The sequence below is a fragment of the Lissotriton helveticus genome, chromosome 9 (genome assembly GCF_964261635.1).
Source record: "Lissotriton helveticus chromosome 9, aLisHel1.1, whole genome shotgun sequence".
NCBI classification, from domain to species: Eukaryota; Metazoa; Chordata; class Amphibia; order Caudata; family Salamandridae; genus Lissotriton; species Lissotriton helveticus.
In genome coordinates this window covers 606,113,968-606,135,191 of record NC_136070.1, presented here as the reverse complement: position 1 = coordinate 606,135,191, position 21,224 = coordinate 606,113,968, and the positions used below count along the sequence as shown (strand labels likewise).

At 42.3% G+C, this 21,224-nt stretch overlaps 1 protein-coding gene across 5 annotated transcripts in view; it reads left to right on the top strand.

Moving 5' to 3' along the window:
- Window positions 1-21,224, top strand: part of LTBP4 (latent transforming growth factor beta binding protein 4) — a 1,311,633-nt gene that overhangs the window by 1,187,877 nt on the left and 102,532 nt on the right. For all 5 annotated transcript variants that reach the window (XM_078660636.1, XM_078660634.1, XM_078660635.1 and 2 more), the window contains 3 exons: window positions 4,686-4,805; window positions 19,649-19,774; window positions 20,812-20,937. In XM_078660636.1, the coding sequence (XP_078516762.1) occupies window positions 4,686-4,805; window positions 19,649-19,774; window positions 20,812-20,937 (372 nt within the window). The remainder of the gene's footprint in view (window positions 1-4,685; window positions 4,806-19,648; window positions 19,775-20,811; window positions 20,938-21,224) is intronic.

Here is a 21,224-nt window from a genome sequence, read left to right as displayed (position 1 = left end):
CATGCATTGTAAAATCGTGCAATGTAATGGTAGTTGCAATGTAAAGACTGCATCTTAAAAGCATGTGTTGTAACGCCATATATATTCCTAATATTGCCTTGTCACAAAACCGGCTCTGATTGGAGAAGGCATTGAGGTTGCTGGAATACCATTCTGATGACAAAAGTCCTTACTCCCAGGGTTTCTTTGGCGGTATGCGATTATTGGCCTTCTCTACGAAAAATATATTTTTCCTGTACCACAAATAAGGCTCTGCAGTTTTTCAAACACATTTTGCAAACTAGTAATATTCCTTAGAAAACAGGTCTCGCCTTTCTGACTACCAGACATTGAATCAATTTGACCTCGTGACTTGGAAAATGCCCTTCCAAATGAAATGTAGTAATGACACAAGAAACATTTTAAGGTATGAGTAACGTGGGCAATTCCCAGGACCCGCATTTTCCAAAGGGACCCCTGGAAAAGTGAAATTTCTCTTTAACTCCCTTCTGCGTATTTCGATATTTGAGCACTTAATGTATCATTCAATATTGTTGGGGATGGGGAACATAGGGCCTGTGTTACAAAACAAAAACATACAATTTAATGTTGTTCCAAACAGAGGCCCAAAAACATTTCTTGTCTGGGGTCCTCAAAATCATTAAGATATCACCGAATGACACCCAGGAAGATGTGTGTCCTACAGGCCTCTTCAGCCGTAGATGCCAACAGACTTACTTACATTTACTTGAGTAAAATTCAGAGATTTCAACCCTTGGACAAGGAACTGCTTTCTGGGGATACTAAAATAATTGCGGAGCATTACAACATGTAAAGGGTCCTGCCAAGACATTTTGTCGTATGCGCAGAGCCACATGAGACCTGGTTGAGTCCATCCGCTAGGAGAGGCCAGGAGATGGTGTAACAATTTAAATTTGAACCTGGCCAATAAAAATCTATCTCGCAAGTTGAATACTTGTACTAAATAGGGCCCTATTCCCAGAACGGTATTTAAAAGCATATGTCCCCTCACTGAAGGCTTCATCAACTCATCCAGTTCTCTAGTTAGCGAGACCCGCTCAAGAAACAGAACTTTTACTCTTTTTAAATCTAGGAGCGCTGCCTTCACATAAGCTATCCAGTGGGTTCTATGCACAAAGTTAAGAGACAGGCAATTAGAGAGAATCAATCTGTTAAGCTTTAGATCCTCCCTGGCAAGGTCTGAATCCAACACTACAATGAGCTGAGGCAACTGTATCAACTAGATGTCTTATTCCAAGCTCAGCATGAACTGAGAAAGCAGGGGTGCATTGCAGGCCCTGCGTAAGTCGTCTTAAGAATCAATTTTCCGCTGTCTGAATTTTATCCATCTTCGCTTACCCCCAAACCTCATTGCAATACCGGATCTTAAATACTTAATTGGGCTGGTAAATCTTAAGTAAAACAAATGGTGACCAAGAAACCAGCCTGCACACAAACCTAGCCACTGCCCAGTAGTTTTTGAGAAACTCAGATCTCCTTCCCTTAATCAGTGCCTTCCAATTTTTATTTGCATCAAATAGCACCCCCAAGTAAGGAAAGGCCATGATTTTTGTCAGGGTGTGGTAGGCCACTTTAAAGGTCTTAAAGCTGGTGGACCATGTGGGCCAACTACTATGATTAGGTCAAATTTACTGCCAAATACAAAACCCGCCAAAAGGCAACAAACGAATCCAGGAGTAACTGCAGCCCTACAGCCGTACAAGCCATGAGAACCACATCATCTGCATATAACAATACTGGGAGCGATCTTATTCCTATCCTCAGATAATCAGTCTTGACAGAAAGGAGAGCTTGCTCAAGCCCATTAAAATAGAGGGTGGACAGAAAAGGTGCAAGAATGCAACCCTGTTGTGCACCCCTACTAGTAAGAAAGGACCTGGTGTGAGCAGGACCTTGAGAAAAGCGCACCAAATCGGCGGTGTCAGAGTGTAGGCTGGCTAAAAATGCCACTGTCCTCTGGTCCACCCCTAATGCAAGAAGCAGAGCCCACAATTTTGCACGGCTAACCCTATCAAAAGCAGATGTAAGGTCCATGAATGCCAGATGGAGGGATTCAGGCCGGGCAATAGCGTACTTGTTAATAATTAAATAAAGTTTCAAACACTGGTCAAAAGTTGACCTGCCTGGCCTGAAGACATATTGGTCCTCAGAAAAGATGTCATTAGCATCAGTCCATGCCATCAGCCTATTGAGAATTACCCTACCTAGGACCTTAACTACCACATGTATCAATGAAATGGGATAGTAACTCTGGGGATTCTCTTTATCCCCTTTCTTGAACACTAGCAGAATCACTGCTATTGACCATGAGGGCAATGCCCCTACCTGCGCCACAGCATTTAACGCCTGGGTCAGAAGGGGACCCCAAAACTCAATGTCAGCCAGAAACAAGTCCAAGGGTATCTGATTAGGGCCAGGAGCATTGTTACGTGATATCGCATGGATGCCCAGAGTAACTTCATCTAGTGCAAAGACCACAGTGGTGCTCTTCTGCTCTGCCCAAATAGCACTCTACCCCACCACAAAATTGTAGACCACTTCAAAGTGATCGACCCATCGTTGCTCTGGAATTTAACAGCAAATTGCCAGTCCAGTTATCTCTGCAAAGCAAGGCCTATTTACCACTCTCCAAAAAAGATATCTGTCTCCGCACTCACTCGTCCGGCTTAGCTCCTCTAGGGCAATTTCTGCAGTGTGGATTTGTGATTGGCTAGGGTCTGGTTGTATGACTGCCTACAGGCTGCAACAATATTCCAACTCTTGGACCTATCTAAGAACCGCTTTTAAATGCCGAAGGCTCCTTGAGCAGTCCCTTTCGAACCACTTGGGGTCTTGTGAACCTGATTTAATCATCGATACTGACAATAAATTGAGAACTTTTTGAGTAATACCCTCAAATGCTTGTAAAACATCCCTCGCTGTTGAATCTGTGTCCAGACAAGTAAAGATCCCCTGCACACAGCTAGAGAAGAGAGAGGCGTTAACTTGCATTGGTTCCACCTGAGTCCTTTTAAGTCTTCTGCATTGCTGATCAAGGGAAGCCCCCAATGTAGCCCCATCTGGGTACCAATTGTCCTGTCGATGACTGTGGACAAGGGATTATGATCACTGAGGTTGTGAATGATGTTAAAATTAAAGATGTACTGCAACAAAAATGGAATCAATGATTGACATACATCCCGTCCTATTGAAGTTCGGAAAAATAAGAGGATTGGGGGAATTGACTAGTTTTTTCAAGGCAAAGACAAGGTTATGTCTGTCTAAAATAGCATCAAGCTCTATGCCCTCATTGGTGTTGGCAGGGTAAACCTCCTCCGACAACATGCATGTGGGTTTGATGACGTCAAATGCTAAAGGGCTTTCACATAGATGGCAATTAAAATCCCCCACTAAATCTCCCTCCTGGTACCAGACCCCAACTGGGAATTCAAAGCCTTGGTTAAACATTGAATGCTGGAAACCACATCTAGCCTGACCCTGGAATTATAAAAGTTAACAAGTACTGTCAGAATGTTACCCTGCGCCCATAGCTCTAGCCCCTGCAGCATATGTGCATCCCAAGTCAGATCCAGAACATGCCCACACAGTTCCACTGCTACAAAGTGGTTCAAGCCTCACTAGTCCTCCCTACCAAAATCGGTCTTACATACTTCCAACTGGAAGGCATGGTTCACCTAGGAGAGGGCAGTGTCTAGGGCTCAGAGGGAGTTTACGGAGTGGTCAATTACAGAAAACCTCTTGGGAGAGTGAGTGTTGGTGTCTGTCAAGATGGCTAAATAAAAGGACTCTGACCTCTCTGGACAGGTCACAGAGTTATCCCGAAATCAAATCAGGACCATTTTTGCATGACAAAAGAAATATAATTGAGGAGAGACGTTGCTGTCAAGACCCCTTCCACTTCATGAATTTTGTCACTATGTAGAAATTATGGCTTGCCTGTGAAATTTTCTGATGTGAACAAAATTTCACTTTGTGAAATATTCAAGTTTGTAAACATTCCAAAGCTTACGGTTAACGAATCCTCAACAAAAATTGCTAGAACAATATTTGTCAAACAACATTTTTTGTAAAATAATTCCCAGTCCAAGTGTGCATTTATGCTGTTGTTTTATAACTTGAAAATTTCCCTTGTCGATTTTTTTACCCACAAACGCTGCAGATGAACTTTGCTCACACCTGGTTGTAAGCTACAATAAAATAAGTGCAATGAGATCAACACAGGGCTTCGCCCTTAGCAGAACCAAAAATGTATGACATTATATTGGGCATGAACACATGTAAAGGAAGGGATTGCCCTAAAAGTTAAAAAACCAATAAGATATTCTTAGGGGTCGAAGTTCCTGTCTCTTTAGCTCCTCTTGCTGTTTTTTCCCCCTGATTCCTCCTTTTGCAACAGTTTTTTATCTTTCTATTCCTTCTTTCTCTCCTTTCTGCCTTTTCTCACTCTACCTCAGGGTCAAAGTCTGATAGTGACAAGTTAATCCCAGTCCCCAAAAATGAGTAGTGCTGCCCACCAATGGCAGCCACCGGTACAAATTAAGTACAAATGGTTGATTGGCTAGCAGGAACTTGCAACTTTAACTCTGATCTGCCAGTAGTGTGCTCATTCATAACTCAGTGAGTTGGTAGTGATGTGACCGCTCTTCAATGAATATATTTTTCAGATATCAACGAGTGTGAAAGTCCTGTGACCTGTGGCGGCCAGGAATGTGTCAACACTGTGGGGTCCTTCCAGTGCCGCTCTTGTAGACCCGGATACAGGCTCCAGAACAGGCGCTGCATAGGTACACGTGATATGTACATGGCTGCATGACAGAATGTCTTAAGTATTTAGGTTTTTGTGGTGACACTATAGCTCTGGAGATCCAGGATCAATGGCTGGAGAGTCCAGAATTGTAGACCCATTCTAGAAGCAAGTTATTTGTACTGTTGCATTCACAATATGTTTATTCCTGGGCAGATTTTGATTCAGGCACCAGCATTTTATTTATGCTGGTGAAATTCACAAAATTCGTCAATTTTAATGTGAAATGTCATGAGGTTTTGCTTCATTTTTGGCACCAGGAAACTGGTGTACATGGAGAATTTCAGTGGTGACACTGGCAAGTCACATTTTGCATACTACTACCTTATTTCATATAATGTTCCAAAAGTTTAACAAAAAATGATGCAATATTATACTCCTGGGACACCATGGCTTCAAATGAGGGCTTTCCCTAATAAGCCTTGTTGAAATTGTTTCCAATGGCGATTTTGTTTGGCACTTAAATAGTATGCAATTGGCCAATAGTGCATTTTTGTTTGGTAAGCAGGCATGACAACGCGGGCATTACCCCGCGCTGCCATTACTATGCTGCTTTAACAACGCAAATCATTACAACGATTTGCGATGGAGGGCGCTGTTGGAAAAGGAATAGTTTCATTTTCTAAACCAAAACACCTTCCCTACTGTAACGTGGGCTGGAGTTGGAATAGAAAATTAAACTATTCCACTATCCAGCGCCTACAGCGCAAGTCGTTGTAACGACTTGCGTTGTAAAAGCAGCATCGTAATGGCAGCGCGGGGTAAAAGCCCGCGTTGTCATGTCATACATCCCTTTGTATAACATTTATTATAACTGGGATGATTTATCGCAGATGATTGTCTGAGTAGGTATGTTAATATGTCGTGTCAGGGTAGTAAGGAATGTGCCTTCCTTAAGTGCTTTTGATGTGATTGATTTTTAACAAGAACTGAGACAAATCCAACCAAACTTGACCTATATCGGGTCCCAAATGTGTGACACTCTCCCACATTGAAAAGTTTTCCTAATATGGAATGGTGTTTTGAGACAGAGGGGGTAAGAGGCCCAGTGCATCATCATCATAATCATATACAAAATACAGAGTGAAGATAAAAATAAGCATCAATGACAGAATATCTGTTACCAAAATATTGTGTGGACAGAATATCGTGTCAAAAATATTCAGGATCAAAATATTCAGAAGATAAGTGCTATAGGGTAAGTATAGATTTACTAATCTTAAGTCCACATCTATGTACCTTGAGGATGTGTGTGTGTGTCTATATATATATATATATATATATATATATATATATATGAACAGAATCCAAGTTGTCGACTCGCGCTGCCAGCGTATAGAGCGCCACTCGCCGCAAAACTGGACACAGACCCAGAGTAAGTGCTCAAGATGGATTTATTTTCCCAATGCCAAGACGCGTTTCGCAGCACACAGCTGCTTGCTCACTATATATATATATATATATATATATATATATATATATATATATATATATATATATATATATATATACATAGTCATGGTACATCTATGTAGAGTTGTATATAGTAAAACTTTGCTTACCCATCAAAACTTACCTTCGCGATATTTTTGTCCTTGATTTTCTTGTCACAATATTTTGTCCACACAATATTTTCTTCCCGATATTTTGTTCAAACACCGCAAATATAGAAACTGCAACAATGAAACGTTTATTAAGAGAGTGATGAGGCAGAGGAGGTCGAGTCAGGGTTTAGTGGTGTAATTGGGTGCTTTGGTTGCTCAAAGGTAGTGGTTGGTAGTTAGTGGTAGGGTGAGAGAGGGCCTCTCTTACCACTCTGATTCCAACCTATTGGTCTCTATCCTCAGTTGTTAATCTGTTGTTCACAATGTGCCTCTCGCATCCACTTTTACATTTAAGGTGCCCTTGCATTCCCCTCTTATTATTTATATTGGACTCTTTGACCTGAAACAAGATACTGTGTGCCTTTTGTTAGTGGAGTGTAGTTTTGATGCTATTGAATTCAGTGTTTTTGACTATGAAACTCATTTAGAGTTAGGCAGATTTCTGCCTGGTGTCTACCAGGGTGGCAGAGATCATTACCTACGGGACCATGGGAAACTGCCTCCTGCCATAGTTAGAGTTCTCTCCTGGACTTGCTGGGATAGATGTGCCTCCAAAGATGCTGCCAACACAGCGGATCTCTCAAGGCATATGAAATTCTGCTGAGCGGCCGAAGTGTTTCATGCAGCCACTCAACAATCTTTTTTGTTTCAAATAAAAACAAACCTCCAAAGCAGAAGATCGTTTTTGTAAAACAAAATACTGATGACCCTGACATCCTGGGAATTTTCTTCAAGATTGTGGGGGGTCATTTTCTTTTTTTCTGGTCAGGACCACTCACCATTCCATAGTGGCCTCGAACAGAAAATAACATTGGGCAACCTGCTTAAATAGAGCTGATAGTCTTTTGTAATTCCATCGACAGCCCTGATTCCAGCAGGCCACCTGCCAAGCCAGTGGGGACACCAACAGCGAAAACATGATGGTCCACCTGATTCTAAATAGAGAGGCTGGACTGTTAGTTTGTGGCAGTAAACAGTAGCATATTAGTACCATGTCCACCAAACTCTAAATAAAGACCTAGGCACCTTTTTAGTGGTTTACGTTATTAATCTTCATTGTATTAAAATTATTTTCATAAAGTAATATTTCCAGGAAGGCAGTGTCTGTATTGTGGAACTAGCATAGCCATAAATCTGAAGTCTGTGCAATTTGGTCCTCCTGCAGTAAACCACGGGCATCTATTCTTTCTTTCCCCCAGCCTGCTCTGTGGCTTATAACCAATAACCCCATCTCACCCCCACAACCAAATTCATACGGCCTTACTCTTTGCCCACATTCAGGAGCAATCACTGCACATGTTTCACCAATATATTTATCAGCAACCATCTTCTTCCCTAAGCCTATGTGCAGCAGACTTTCTTTCCCCACTGCACATTTGTCTTCAGTTATTCCTCAATTGTCAAGTATGTGATCACCTACTCCAGCTGCTTGGCCATCAAGTCTGTATTGTCTACCTCCTCTGACACTCCAGTATCTCCACAGTTCTGTTGACATCTCACCAAGAGGTGCAATGTCCATGAAAATACAGTGTGGCTCCCACATCTCACAAACAAGTCAACGGCCTGAAACCATCATTTTGTAGGTCTTTCAGCATCTACCTTTCCTTCCCTGTTTGCACTTTGCTCCTCCCCAAAAGCACTCCCCCTTTACAAATAGTCTTCAGAAATCAAACCCTAAGGTTTATTGCAATCTTCTTGCATTATGTCAATTTCAATGGACGAATGGCTCTCCCTCACGTAATGATAGCCCGAAACTCACACATCAAATATATTACAGAGTGGTGGTAGCTACTCTGTAGTTATTGTTAGGTTTCCCAGATATAAGATTTCCTCAGATTTTTGCTCTTTTGACAAATATCCACAAAACTTTGTAGACCTATTCCTTTTTCTGCATTGGCGACCAATGCAAAGTTGTGTGGTGAATCATCAAGGGGGTACAAAGAAAAGAGGCGGTCTAAAATACATTTTTCCACCAATGCATTATCAACAGACTTTGTACTCAGGAAGAGCGGGAAAACGGGCAGTTAGATTTCAATGATGTTTAGCACGCTTCTATTATATGGTGTGTAGATGTTCCTTTTTGCAGTAGAGGTAAGTAGGATAAACATTTTTAAACTTATAAAACACTAAAACCTAGGATTATTACAGACTGCGGTATACCACAGTAATTATGTGGTACTTGCGGTGACAAGACAGTATACGATTGGCTAATGGCTGCCTTTACAAAAGTAAAAGGCGGCCATGTTGTTTTACCACATTATGGCTGTTTAGGGCCTAGGATAAAGGTAAGTAGTAAGCTTTATATTTTTGCCTTACCTATTACCATTTTATTAAAGTGGTAATCGGTAGGAATTCTTTTTTCTATATTTCTATATTTTTTTTAAACAGCTAACTGAGTAACACTTTACCACCTAGAAAGTACCACCGTACTTAAAATAAATTGAAAAAGTAATTACATTTGTAAAAAACAATTAAAGTACACCATACTGCACTATATTACACAAATATAGTGTACTGCAGTGTATTTTCTTTTTTTTACATATTTACTTTAAACAAAAAAAAAAGATTAACAAAGTACAGCAATAATAGCTAGAAAGTAATGCACTGGTAATGAAAATGTAAACAAAAAAATGTGTAAAAAGAATTATACTGTTCTACTCTTTAATTCACAAATATAGTGTACTACATTGTATTTTTTGTTTTTTACATATTTAAATGTTTATTTTTTTGTAACTGCTCTGGTACTTTGTAGGTACTAGCGCTGTACTTCGTAAACATTTTAAAAAATATATAGAAAAATACAAATACATTTCTTTACCTATTACCCCTTTAAAAAAGCAGAAATAGGTGGGGAACAGCAATAAAAAAACAACAATAAAACCTACTACTTATTTATATTTAAAGCTGTAATCCAGAACACATTCAAAGTGTGGTGAACTACATTGCTGCCTTTTAATTTTGTAAAGGTAGCCATTAGCCAATGATATACTGCCTTGTTGTCGGCATGTACCTCGATACACAGTGAAGTAACTGCAGTATACTGCGGCACAATATATAGCTAAGTGTTTTGTAACTTATAACTTCAATACTACTTAACCAATTTAGAGCTTCTACCAAAAACTACATTCCACTCCACTCTACGCCACTACACTCTACACCATCTTCCCTACGCCACTCCACTTGATGCTATTTCACTCTGCTCTAATCCACTCTATGCTATTCCGCTGTATGCTACGCCAGTCTACGGCACTCCACTCTAAGACACTCCTCTCTATGACACTCCACAGTACATCATTCCACTCCATGCCACTCCACTCTACACTATTCTACTCTACTCCACTCCATGCCACTTCATTCTATGGAAATTCATGCTACGCTATTCCACCCTAGGGCACTCCATGCTGCGTCACTCCACTGCCACAACATTGTATGCTATTACACTCTACTCTACGCTATTCCAGTGTACTCCACTCCACTGTATTCCACAACAATCTATGCCACTCCACTCATTGCTATACCACTTTACGCCACTCCACTTTACAAAACTCAACTCTACAGCACTCTACGCAACTCCACTCTATGCTATTCCACACAATGCCACTCCACTCTACCCTATTCTACTCCCCTCCACTCTAGGGCACTCCACTCTATGTCACTCGCATCTATGCCACACCAACCTGCGGCATTCCACATTATGCCACTAAAATCTATGCCACCCCATTCTATATCAGTCCAGACTATTCTTTTCCACTCTACGCCACTCCATTGTACGCCACAACACTCTACTCTAAACCACTCTACGCCACTCCACTCTATGCCACTCCCCTCTATGCCACTCAACTCTACGCCACTCTGCTTTACACCACTCAGCTGTACACCACTCAAAAATGTGCCACTCCACTCTATGTTGTTCCACTGTACACAACTAGAATCTATGACACTCTATGCCACTCCACACTACTCCACTCTATTCTAAGCCAGTCCACGGTACAATATTCCACTCTGCGCGACTCCGCCCTATGTCCCCCAACAGTACACCTTGCCACTGTAAGCTATTACACTCTACTCGACTCTATATCATTCCACTTTTTGTACACCACTCCACTCTCTGCCACTCCACTCTATGCCATACCACTGTACGCCACACCTCTCCACTCTACACTACTCCATGCTACAGTATTCCAATTTACACCACTCCACGCTACACTGTTTCACTTTTACACCTTCACTCTATTCTATGATCCTGTATGCTATTCCACTCTACATCATTCCACTCTACAGCACTCCACTCAACTCCACTTTACACCACTCCACTCTACACCACTCCACTCTACGCCACTCCACTCTGCACCACTCCACTCTATGCCACTCCACTATGTGCTATTCCACTGTACACCACTCAACTGTATGCCACTTTATGGCACTCCAGTGTACACTATTCCAGTGTACCCCACTACATTCTACGGCACTCCACTTTGTGGCACTCCACTATATGCCACTTCATTGTATCCTAGTCCACTGTACTCTACTTCACTCTATGCCACTCCAGTGTACACCACTCCATTCTATGTCACTGCCCTCTACACTATTGCACTTTACGACACCCCATTCAATGCCACTACACATGCTCCACTCCACCCTACGTCACTCCACTCTATGCCTCTACACTCCACTCTATGCCTCTACAATCCATGCCACTCCAGTCTGCGCAATTCTACTCTACATTGCTTCACTCTATGACACTCCCCTTTACACTACTCCTCTTGGTGCCAATCTCCTCTGCGCTATTCGCCTTTGTGCCACTACACTCAACCCTACTCTGCTGTACATTTTTGAACAACAAAGGAACCCATAAAAGTCAGCAAGGAACCTTGGGAGTCTATTCTTTAAGGCAACAATGGTCCCTTACGAGTGTGAATATACAAGCAATAAATATAGACGCAAGCGTTTCTATATTGAAATGACTTGCCCAGCCGGGCAGAGGTCTTCAATGCTTTTCCTTAACGATTGTCCTTTGTATTTTCCTTCCCCCTCTTTCCCCGTAGGCAATTGAGGCTTTTAACTATTAGGCATTTATTACAGGTACTAGCGCTGTACTGCAGGGTGTGCCATTGTGGCCCCCACCCCCCTCCCGAGACCTATGGGGTGTGGATGCTTTAATTTACAAGTGAGAATTACCTTACTTTTACCTTTTATTTTAAGTTGTATTCTGTAACTTATGTTGGATAAACATCCCCACTGGCCCTACCGTCTGGCCCATTGATCGCTAACCACGAGTGATGTTTCAACAGCCGCTCTTTCAATCGGCTATTCTTTTGTTTCCATAGTGCATGTCCACACGCTTTTCTGGTCCCCAGATCAGCGTTTTCTTGCATAAACGTAGCATCTATGGCACCACGGTAACATCTTTTGACTAGCTCATCTTTTGACTAGCCTTAAGCACTTGTACTCAGAGATCGGTCTTGCAGAAAACACTACGGACAGATCTCACTAATTCAGTGTTTGTCTTCAATGTTTGTATGTCTCTTTTTATTTCCAGACTATACAGGTTCCTCTAAAACAGAGGTAAATCCCACATCTTTATGGTTTGTTTTTTGCACCTCATCATTGTTTTTTACACTGTATTTTAACTTTCACGCCCTTTGGTAAGGGTGGGCCTTAGCGCGCCCACACCGCCGGGGTACACTACTAACGGTCCAGAAGAAAGCCCAGTAAAACTACACATAAAGGGCAGAAACATGTTGACCCCACTTTAAGTGGAAATAACCAAAACATTATTTGGTAAAATTTCCTTACACATATTTTAACCATGTCAGGCTGACCATTGAATAAAACTTTTTTATGGAACAGTCCTTTGACATTTTTAATATCACAAATTGTTCACATTACTGTCACAAAAACCCCCAGCTCCGCAGTATTCTGGCATTGTAGCACACCAGGGAGGCACTCGGCTTCTCCTGGTGGGCCCGATGATGAAGCATGTCACCACCCAGGGTGGTGAGTGAGGGCTTCCTAGTAAATCCTAATGACTTCCAATGCGAACTTTTTAGGTTGATCTTCTCTCTGTTTTTTGTGCTTATACATTTGTCTCTTCTCTTTTTGACACTCTTCTGTTGTTTGACAAACATTGACCTGGGGGACTGAGAGTGTCCCAACTTTTTCCCTCTCTCTCAAATTGTTATTACTGATTAAGCAGCGTGCAGCTGTGAGAGTGGAAAAGCAATTTGGTACCTACATAGAGACCACCACCTCAACACTCTGTACCACTACCTTGCTTTTGGTTTTAATAATGGCGAACTTTGGACTCACCTACTCTGAGGCAGAGGTGGATGCATTACTTGCTGATCCCAATCTTTTTGGCGATCCAGCAATATCACAAGCTATCTCACACACTTCTGAATGGGAGAAACTAACAGAATAAAAGCGCGTCTGGATCAGAACAATACTACATGGGACCATACTAAAACAATACTTAACAACCAACACCGCACCAAGAGGCCTCCTTGTAACTAATGCCCCACGCATATTCCTCAATGATGCCACATTCCGAAAAGAATGGGCGATGATAGCATGGCACTGTACTCGAGATTGGTTGGTTTTAATTATAAAAACAGCATTACGCCTGTCTGAGGCACTAATGGTTGAAATCCAACAAAACGAGTCACATTTTAAAACAACTGTAACAGGCTACAAAAAACGACTGGATGAAATCAATAAAGAACTGGCTGACTATAAAGATTCATTGATGCAAGCTAAAGTCACAAAATTCCAAAAAGACCTTAAGAATTTCAGTTCAATAAAGTGTATCCATACTGACTATACTCCACTATGGAGAGACTCCAACAAATCAGATGATTCTGACAGTAATTCCTCTCCTAATAGAAGTACCTCTAGCAATCATAGCCAGAAACAGAAAGGACGACGAGGGGGCAGAGGCAGGTCCAACTATCACAACCAACAACCTAGGTGGCCACCATATGGAACACCAGGTAATAGCCCACCTCCCCTTTTCTTCCAACAACCACCGCCTTTTCCGATGATGGGTTGGAACCCATACATGCAGTCCCACTTTCCCCAGAACCAACACCAGATGCCTTTTTAAGAGAGAGGTGGGAGGGGAAGAGGAAGGAGAAGAGGCAACAACAATCAAGTAACGTGGGAAATGGAGGATCCAGTGGGGAATCACACCCGCAGCAAAACACCGATACCGAGCACGAGTGCCCAGGAAGTTTAATAACAAACCTCTCAAACAAAGTACTAAGTTCAACGGAAACCAGGGTTCTCGAAAAAGGCCGCGGGTTTGTCCCAACAGCCAGACCAGATAAATTCAAACTCCATTGTGAAATATCTGAGTTCTTCAAGAAATTGAAACTGAAAGCATTTTTTGAGTCAAAAGAAATTTCTACGACGGATCCCCCTCTTTTTTACACGAATTTGAGATTAAAATCAACTTTTGTCCCACCCCCACACTCTACCCCAGCCGAAATAACGGCATTTGAGCAGGCGGTTTTCAATTATATGGAAGCCCTTTCAACACCAACACCCTTCAAAAACTTCTCTGTCTTAGAATATCAGGCCCTCGAAGATTTGAAGAACGACAAAGGAATAACCATTAAGCCAGCTGACAAGGGGGGGTGGCTTAGTGATCCAAAATACATCGGATTATGACAATGTGTGTAAGAACCTCTTGAACAATAGGACCAATTACACTCCCCTTACCATAGACCCGACACCAGGACTGAGGTCACGCATCCATAACTGTGTTAAGGAAGCAGAAGAGAATGAATGGATTTCCAAACATGAGGCGGCATATCTCACGGCAGGCGGTATCACAATACCGTATTTTTACACCCTGCCTAAGACCCACAAAAATGTAAATCCACCTCCGGGAAGACCAATCGTGTCCGGGATCGGTTCACTCCTTGAACTCCTCTCGACGTTCTGTGAACACTATCTGAAACCTCTAATACAGAACACCTCAACTTATCTTAAAGACCCTAAAAATCTATTGCAACTGCTGGAACAGGTAATCTTTGAAGAAAACTCAATCATTTTAGTCACACTTGACATTGAGAGCCTGTATACAAGCATCCCTCAGGACGACACTCTGAGAGTCTTAGGGACAGCTTTGGACTCAATTGTGTGGGAATATACAACACCCAAAGAATTTATACTGGAATGTGCCACCATGGCCTTAAAAGAAAATTACTTCGAGTATCAAGGAAAGCTATATCTACAGAGTACTGGGACGTCTGTGGGCAGTACATTTGCTCCTAGAGTAGCCGGACTCTATGTCCATGACTTTGAGTCCAAGTACATTTTGCCCACCAATAACCCCTTTTCCTCCTCCATAGGATTATGGAGGAGGTATATTGATGATATTTTCCTCATCTGGGAGGGCGACGAAACTTCTCTAAAACAATTCCTGATCTGGGTGAATAACTTAGACCCATACCTAAAATTCACCCACTGCTTCAGCAAAAAGTCTGTGGTATTCCTGGATGTGGTCATCACAGTAAGTGGAACTGCTCTAACTACAAAAACACACTATAAGGCGACAGCAAAGAATAATCTACTTGAATGCTCTAGTTTCCACCCTAGACCTCTCAGGGAGAACCTGCCCTATGGTCAGTATCTTAGGATACGGCGAAATTGTAGAGACACTGGGGACTACAAAACTCAAGCAAATGACCTCACCAAGAGATTGAAATCAAGAGGATACCCTGCTAAAATTCTGGATAAAGGGAATAAACGTGCTAGGAATCAACCACGAGAAGCACTTTTGGAGGAAACCGTCAAAGAACAAACAGACATGTCACTCACGTGTCTTACCACCTACAGCTGTCTATCAGACACCATGAAAAAGTCAGTCAATAGACACTGGAAGATTATTACGAGCAACAAAAGAACTTGGGATAAACCACTTTTTTCGTTCAAAAAAGGCAGGAGCCTTAAGGACTCCCTAGTACACACACGGCCGAAACCCAACATGTCTAACTCTCCTACTGAAAGATCAATCACCAACGCTTGGGGTTTACCCCCAATCATCGGACACTTCCCATGCTCAAATTGCAGTGTGTGCCATCTGACTACACATTCCAAGCACCTCTCCCTTGAACCAGGCAAGACATGGACACAGAAGACACACACTAATTGTAATTCCACCAACGTAGTCTATCTCATTACGTGTCCATGTCAAAAAAGATATGTGGGTATGACCACCCGCAAAGTAAAACTGCGCATCTGCGAACATCGCAGCAATATTAGATGCCGTAAAACAACCACTAAGATGAGTGAACATTTCCTCCAGCAAAATCACACCCCCAATGACCTCCGTTGGACCATCATTGAGAAAATCACTACTGAGAAAAACACCGCCAGTGTGCTTTTTGAAAAAGAACAACGCTGGGTCTACAGACTAGGGACACATCTGAATGGTCTTAATGATCAAATTCCCTGGTCATCTGTACTCAAGCATTAGGAACACTCATCAGTCACCTCCTATTTTTCCTATTTTTCCCTTTTGTAATCATTAGTGATCACCCATGTTTCCTCTCGCCACCTGTTGTGTGCTAGAGACCCTGTCCTGTACTTCAATACCATCCACTGCTTATGTTCTTGTTCTTAACACTACCAGTCTTGAGAACTATGTATATGAAGCACCCAGTGCGACTACCCATGTAGCTTTGTCAAACATATTTTGCCTAACCTTGGTCCATTTTTGTTCCACCCATCTACTACCCAATTTTCTTGTAATATCATTCGATAAGGTGAAGAACACACTCGGATCTTCACACAATGAACCTTCTATTGTTACTCCGGCTTTGCAGTGTATTGAGTACTTATCACTGTTTATTACCAAGCTATGTGCTAATTATAAGTGCCTCTCTGCCGGTTTGCAATGCCTTCGATCTCAAAACCAATGAAGTTTTCCCTGATGAACAAAACTCGGCTTGTATTCCAAGCCTCGTTTTCACCTCGGTGGGTGATTGGAGCATCCTCCGCTGACGACACAGAGGGGGAGGGCTTGCTTCCCAAGCCTCTTCCCGATGGAAGTGCCTGGATTGGTCACCGCGTTCCGACAGTGTCTCCACCGGCACTCTACTTTAGCGTTCTCCGAGCACCGGTAACCATCCACGAGGTCCAGTTGCAGGAAACGCTAGGTGCTGAGCGGGTGCCGGGCGTTGCGGGCGTAAGATCAATTCTTCCTACCATCATAGAGCTAAGTAACCCACGTTTCCGCTCCTTATATTTATTACTATTTTCACCTTATATCTCTGTCCCCCTGCAGGGTGTGCCATTGTCGCCCCCACCCCCCTCCCGAGACCTATGGGGTGTGGATCTTTTAACTTACAAATGAGAATTACCTTACTTTTACCTTTTATTTTAAGTTGTATTCTGTAACTTATGTTGGATAAACATCCCCACTGGCCCTACTGTCTGGCCCATTGATCGCTAACCACGAGTGATGTTTCAACAGCCGCTCTTTCAATCGGCTATTCCTTTGTTGCCATAGTGCATGTCCACACGCTTTTCTGGTCCCCAGATCAGCGTTTTCTTGCAGAAACGTACCATCTATGGCACCACGGTCACATCTTTTGACTAGCCTTAAGCACTTGTACTCAGAGATTGGTCTTGCAGAAAACACTACGGACAGATCTCACTAATTCAGTGCTTGTCTTCAATGTTTGTATGTCTCTTTTTATTTCCAGACTGTACAGGTTCCTCTAAAACAGACGTAAATCCCACATCTTTATGGTTTGTTTTTTGCACCTCATCATTGTTTTTTACACTGTATTTTAACTTTCACGCCCCCTGGTAAGGGTGGGCCTTAGTGCGCCCACACCGCCGGGGTACATTACTAACGGTCCTGAAGAAAGCCCAGTAAACCTACACATAAAGGGCAGAAACATGTCGACCCCACTTTAAGTGGAAATAACCAAAACATTATTTGGTAAAATTTCCCTACACATATTTTAACCATGTCAGGCTGGCCATTGAATACAACTTTTTTATGGAACAGTCTTTTGACATTTTTAATATCACAAGTTATTCACATTACTGTCACAAAAAACCCCAGCTCCGCAGTATTCTGGCGTTGTAGCACACCAGGGAGGCACTTGGCTTCTCCTGGTGGGCCCGATGATGAAGCATGTCACCACCCAGGGTGGTGAGTGAGGGCTTCCTAGTAAATCCTAATCACTTCCAATGCGAACTTTTTAGGTTGATCTTCTCTCTTTTTTTGTGCTTATACATTTGTCTCTTTTCTTTTTGACACTCTTCTGTTGTTTGACAAACATTGACCTGGGGGACTGAGAGTGTCCCAACTTTTTCCCTCTCTCTCAAATTGTTATTACTCATTCACACGCATTTATTACATGACCTGATGATGATCCATGCACTGGTTTAAACGGATCGAAATGCCGTCGACAAATGTGTGCACCTTATACAAATGAAAAACTTATATGTTCCCTAAAAGTGTAAAGGTGCCAGTATTGATCTGTTTTACAATTTAAACTGTGCAATTAACAGGTTAACAGAACGCTAAGCTTTTGCCTAAAAGGTCTTTGTGTGTTACTTAATTTGGTTCCTTCCTTTTTGTTTATTTGTGCGTTAAGCTGGGTACAGGCTTGTGCCCTGCCTTGTATATTGTCTGTAAATTTTGTCTTACATTGCTTGAAAAGTAAATATTTGACCTCTGCCCGTCTGGGCAAGTCATTTCAATATAGAAACGATTGCGTCTATATTTACTACTCTACTGTACAGCATTCCACTCCACACCACCCCACTCTACACCACAACACTGTACTCTATTCTACTGTATGCCACTGCACTCGGCACATCTCAACTCTATGTCACTTCACTCTATGAAGCTCCAATCTATGCCACTCCACTCTATGCCACTCCACTCTATGCCAATCCACTCTGTGCCACTTCACTATACGTTATACCACTCTACGTCACTCAACTCTACACCAATGCACGTTACTCAATTCCACTTTACACCACTGTATGGCACTCCACTCTATGCCACAACACTGTACGTTATTCCACTCTATGCCACTCTACTCTACAGCATTGTATGCTACACCACTCTACCATACGCCACTCCACTCTTTGCCACAGCACTCTACACCACTCCTCTATGAGTGACTCCAATCTACACCTTTCACTCTACGCCACTCCACTGAATGCCACTCTACTGTATGGCACTCCACAGTACTCCACTCTATGCTATTCCAGTGTATGCCACTACACTCTAAAGCACTCTACACCACTCTACTCTATGCCACTCCACTGTACACCACTCCACTCTATGGCATGCCACCCAACACCACTTCACTGTACGTCACTCAATGGTATTCCATTCTACAACACTTCACTCTACACCATTCCACTGTACGCCACTCCACTATACTCTATGCCATTCCACTCCACTCCACTCCACTCTGTGCCACTACACTCTATGCCACTTCAATTTACAGAACTCCACTCAATACAAACCAAACTTAAACTACTCAAACATTAAAAATCATAAAGTAATAATTATACCTTCAATTTCTAATTTACGCACCGCCTTCAAATATTTAACTTGTGCATCTCCATATACAGCATTGCTAACTCGCTTACAACAAAGTACATGAACTATAACTCACCCTACTGTCATGCAAAGTGTTCTCATAAAAGATGTAATTGGAGATGTGATGAGTGTTGTTCTGAATGAAATGCTTTAATGTAGTATAAGTGATGTAATGTGAAAGAGAATAAGCTATGCATGGAGAAGGTATGAGTTATAGTTTATGTCCTGTGTGGTTAGCAAGTTGGACAACACTGTTACAGAGGTGTTCAATTTATAGTGATTTCAAGGCTGTGCGCAAATTGAAAATTGAAGGTATTACTATAACTTTATCATTTCTAATGTTTGAGTAGTTTAAATTTGGTTTGTAATCAAAGTATAAATAAAGTTATAGTAATTTGAAAGTGGCGCATATGCGTAAATGATAAATGTAAGGTATAACTCTAAATTTAGAATTTCTAATATTTGTGTAGTTTAAATTTGGATTCAATGGAAAGAATAAATAAAATGTTCATAAGTATAACATATATTCTATATCCTCTGGAAGCCACTTCCCCTCATCAGGTTGGTGAGCATTTTTGGCCTCTCTTAATGACTCAACTACATTTTCAATGCCTTGACAAAATTTCTGATCCTTTTCAGATATCAACGAGTGTCAGAACCAGGCAGTTTGTGGCTCCAGCGGGAGATGCATTAACACTGACGGATCATACCGGTGTGACTGTAAGGCAGGTTACCAGCTCAGCAGCGATGGAGTAAGGTGCATAGGTCAGTCTGGCATCTCCACGGAAATACTTGTAGTCAGCAACTTGAACAAGTCCAGTCAGGGCATATTGCGAACAGAGGTCTTCGTTTCTATTGTATGGCAAGTGTTGTTGTTTATACTCTGCCATTGTGCCTAGACATTTCTTGACCCCGGATCATGCAATGATGCTTGTGTTTATCAATCAATCAATCAATCAGGGTTGGTAAATTGCAACTACTCACCCGTGAGAGTCTCAAGGCGCTGGGGGGGATTGGAGACGGCTCAGTTGAGTGCTGGAGTCACCCGAAAATCCAGGTCTTGCAGTCTTCCTGAACTGGGTCAATGTGGGAGATTGCCGGAGGTGGAGGGTGTTCTGCCAGAGGTAGAGGGGGAGGGTGTTGGTTAAATTAAGTGTCACACACCAAATGACTCTCACATACCAGCCCTGATCCAACTCGTGTCTGAAGCCAGTAGTCTGAAAGAATACAGATGTACAAGGCATCATCCCATGTCTACAGGACACATTTGTAAGGAGACATGTTATTAGAGCTGCTTGGTAAAATGCGAGAGTTGAAGTTGGGTGAAAGTGGAATTTTCAGTTGTAGATTTTATCAACAACAGACCTTTCTTACTACAAAATCAGAAATACAAAGAAATCCAACTAACGGTAAACACAACTGAGCTGATCAGCGACAAAAGACTGCAAATTTTGAAAACTCCAGACACATACAGTAGAAGATACACAGATGAAGGTTGGAGTCTCAGACAAGGGCATAGCTATTATTAGTGCAGCGGGTGTAGTAGTACCAGGGAAAGGGATAGCAGGAGACCACTGTATACCAATGTCAGGGGTCCAGATTCCTTGTTTGTTTCAGGATCCATGATTCCATTGCTGATAGCAGACAGTCACGTATCGTTTGTCGGGGCCTACGGAAGGTGAGATATATCCAAGGCAGGGAATGAAACTTGGGTTCTCAGCACAGGATGGTTGGAACTGCATTGCAATAAACATCTCTCCCACCTCCTAATGAACAAGTTCTGTTTCCTACGCCCTTTGCAGATATCAACGAGTGCCTGGAGAATGAATACTGCTCCCCTCAGGGGGAGTGTCTTAATACTGACGGCTCCTACACCTGCATCTGCGCGGAGGGCTATACCACCACCCCGGATGGGACCAACTGCGTAGGTGAGCCCTTGCACCACATTGCGTTTGGTTGCCATGTGTAGTGAAATTCTCACAAGGGTAAGGACATTGTATCATTCATAGGTTAGCACTCTACTTTCTACAGAGTTAGTAAGTGGCAGCTGGTGAGGTGGACGTCCCTTCCAGGCAGTTACATTATATTTGCCTCCCATTGTCTCCTTATTTTGGTCAAACAAAATTCTGCCTCTTTCTGTCCCAGTTCCTCAGTGAGGTGTTCACAAATACTGACATGTATGACTCAGGGCTGAAAAGGGTAATCCCATGCTAGT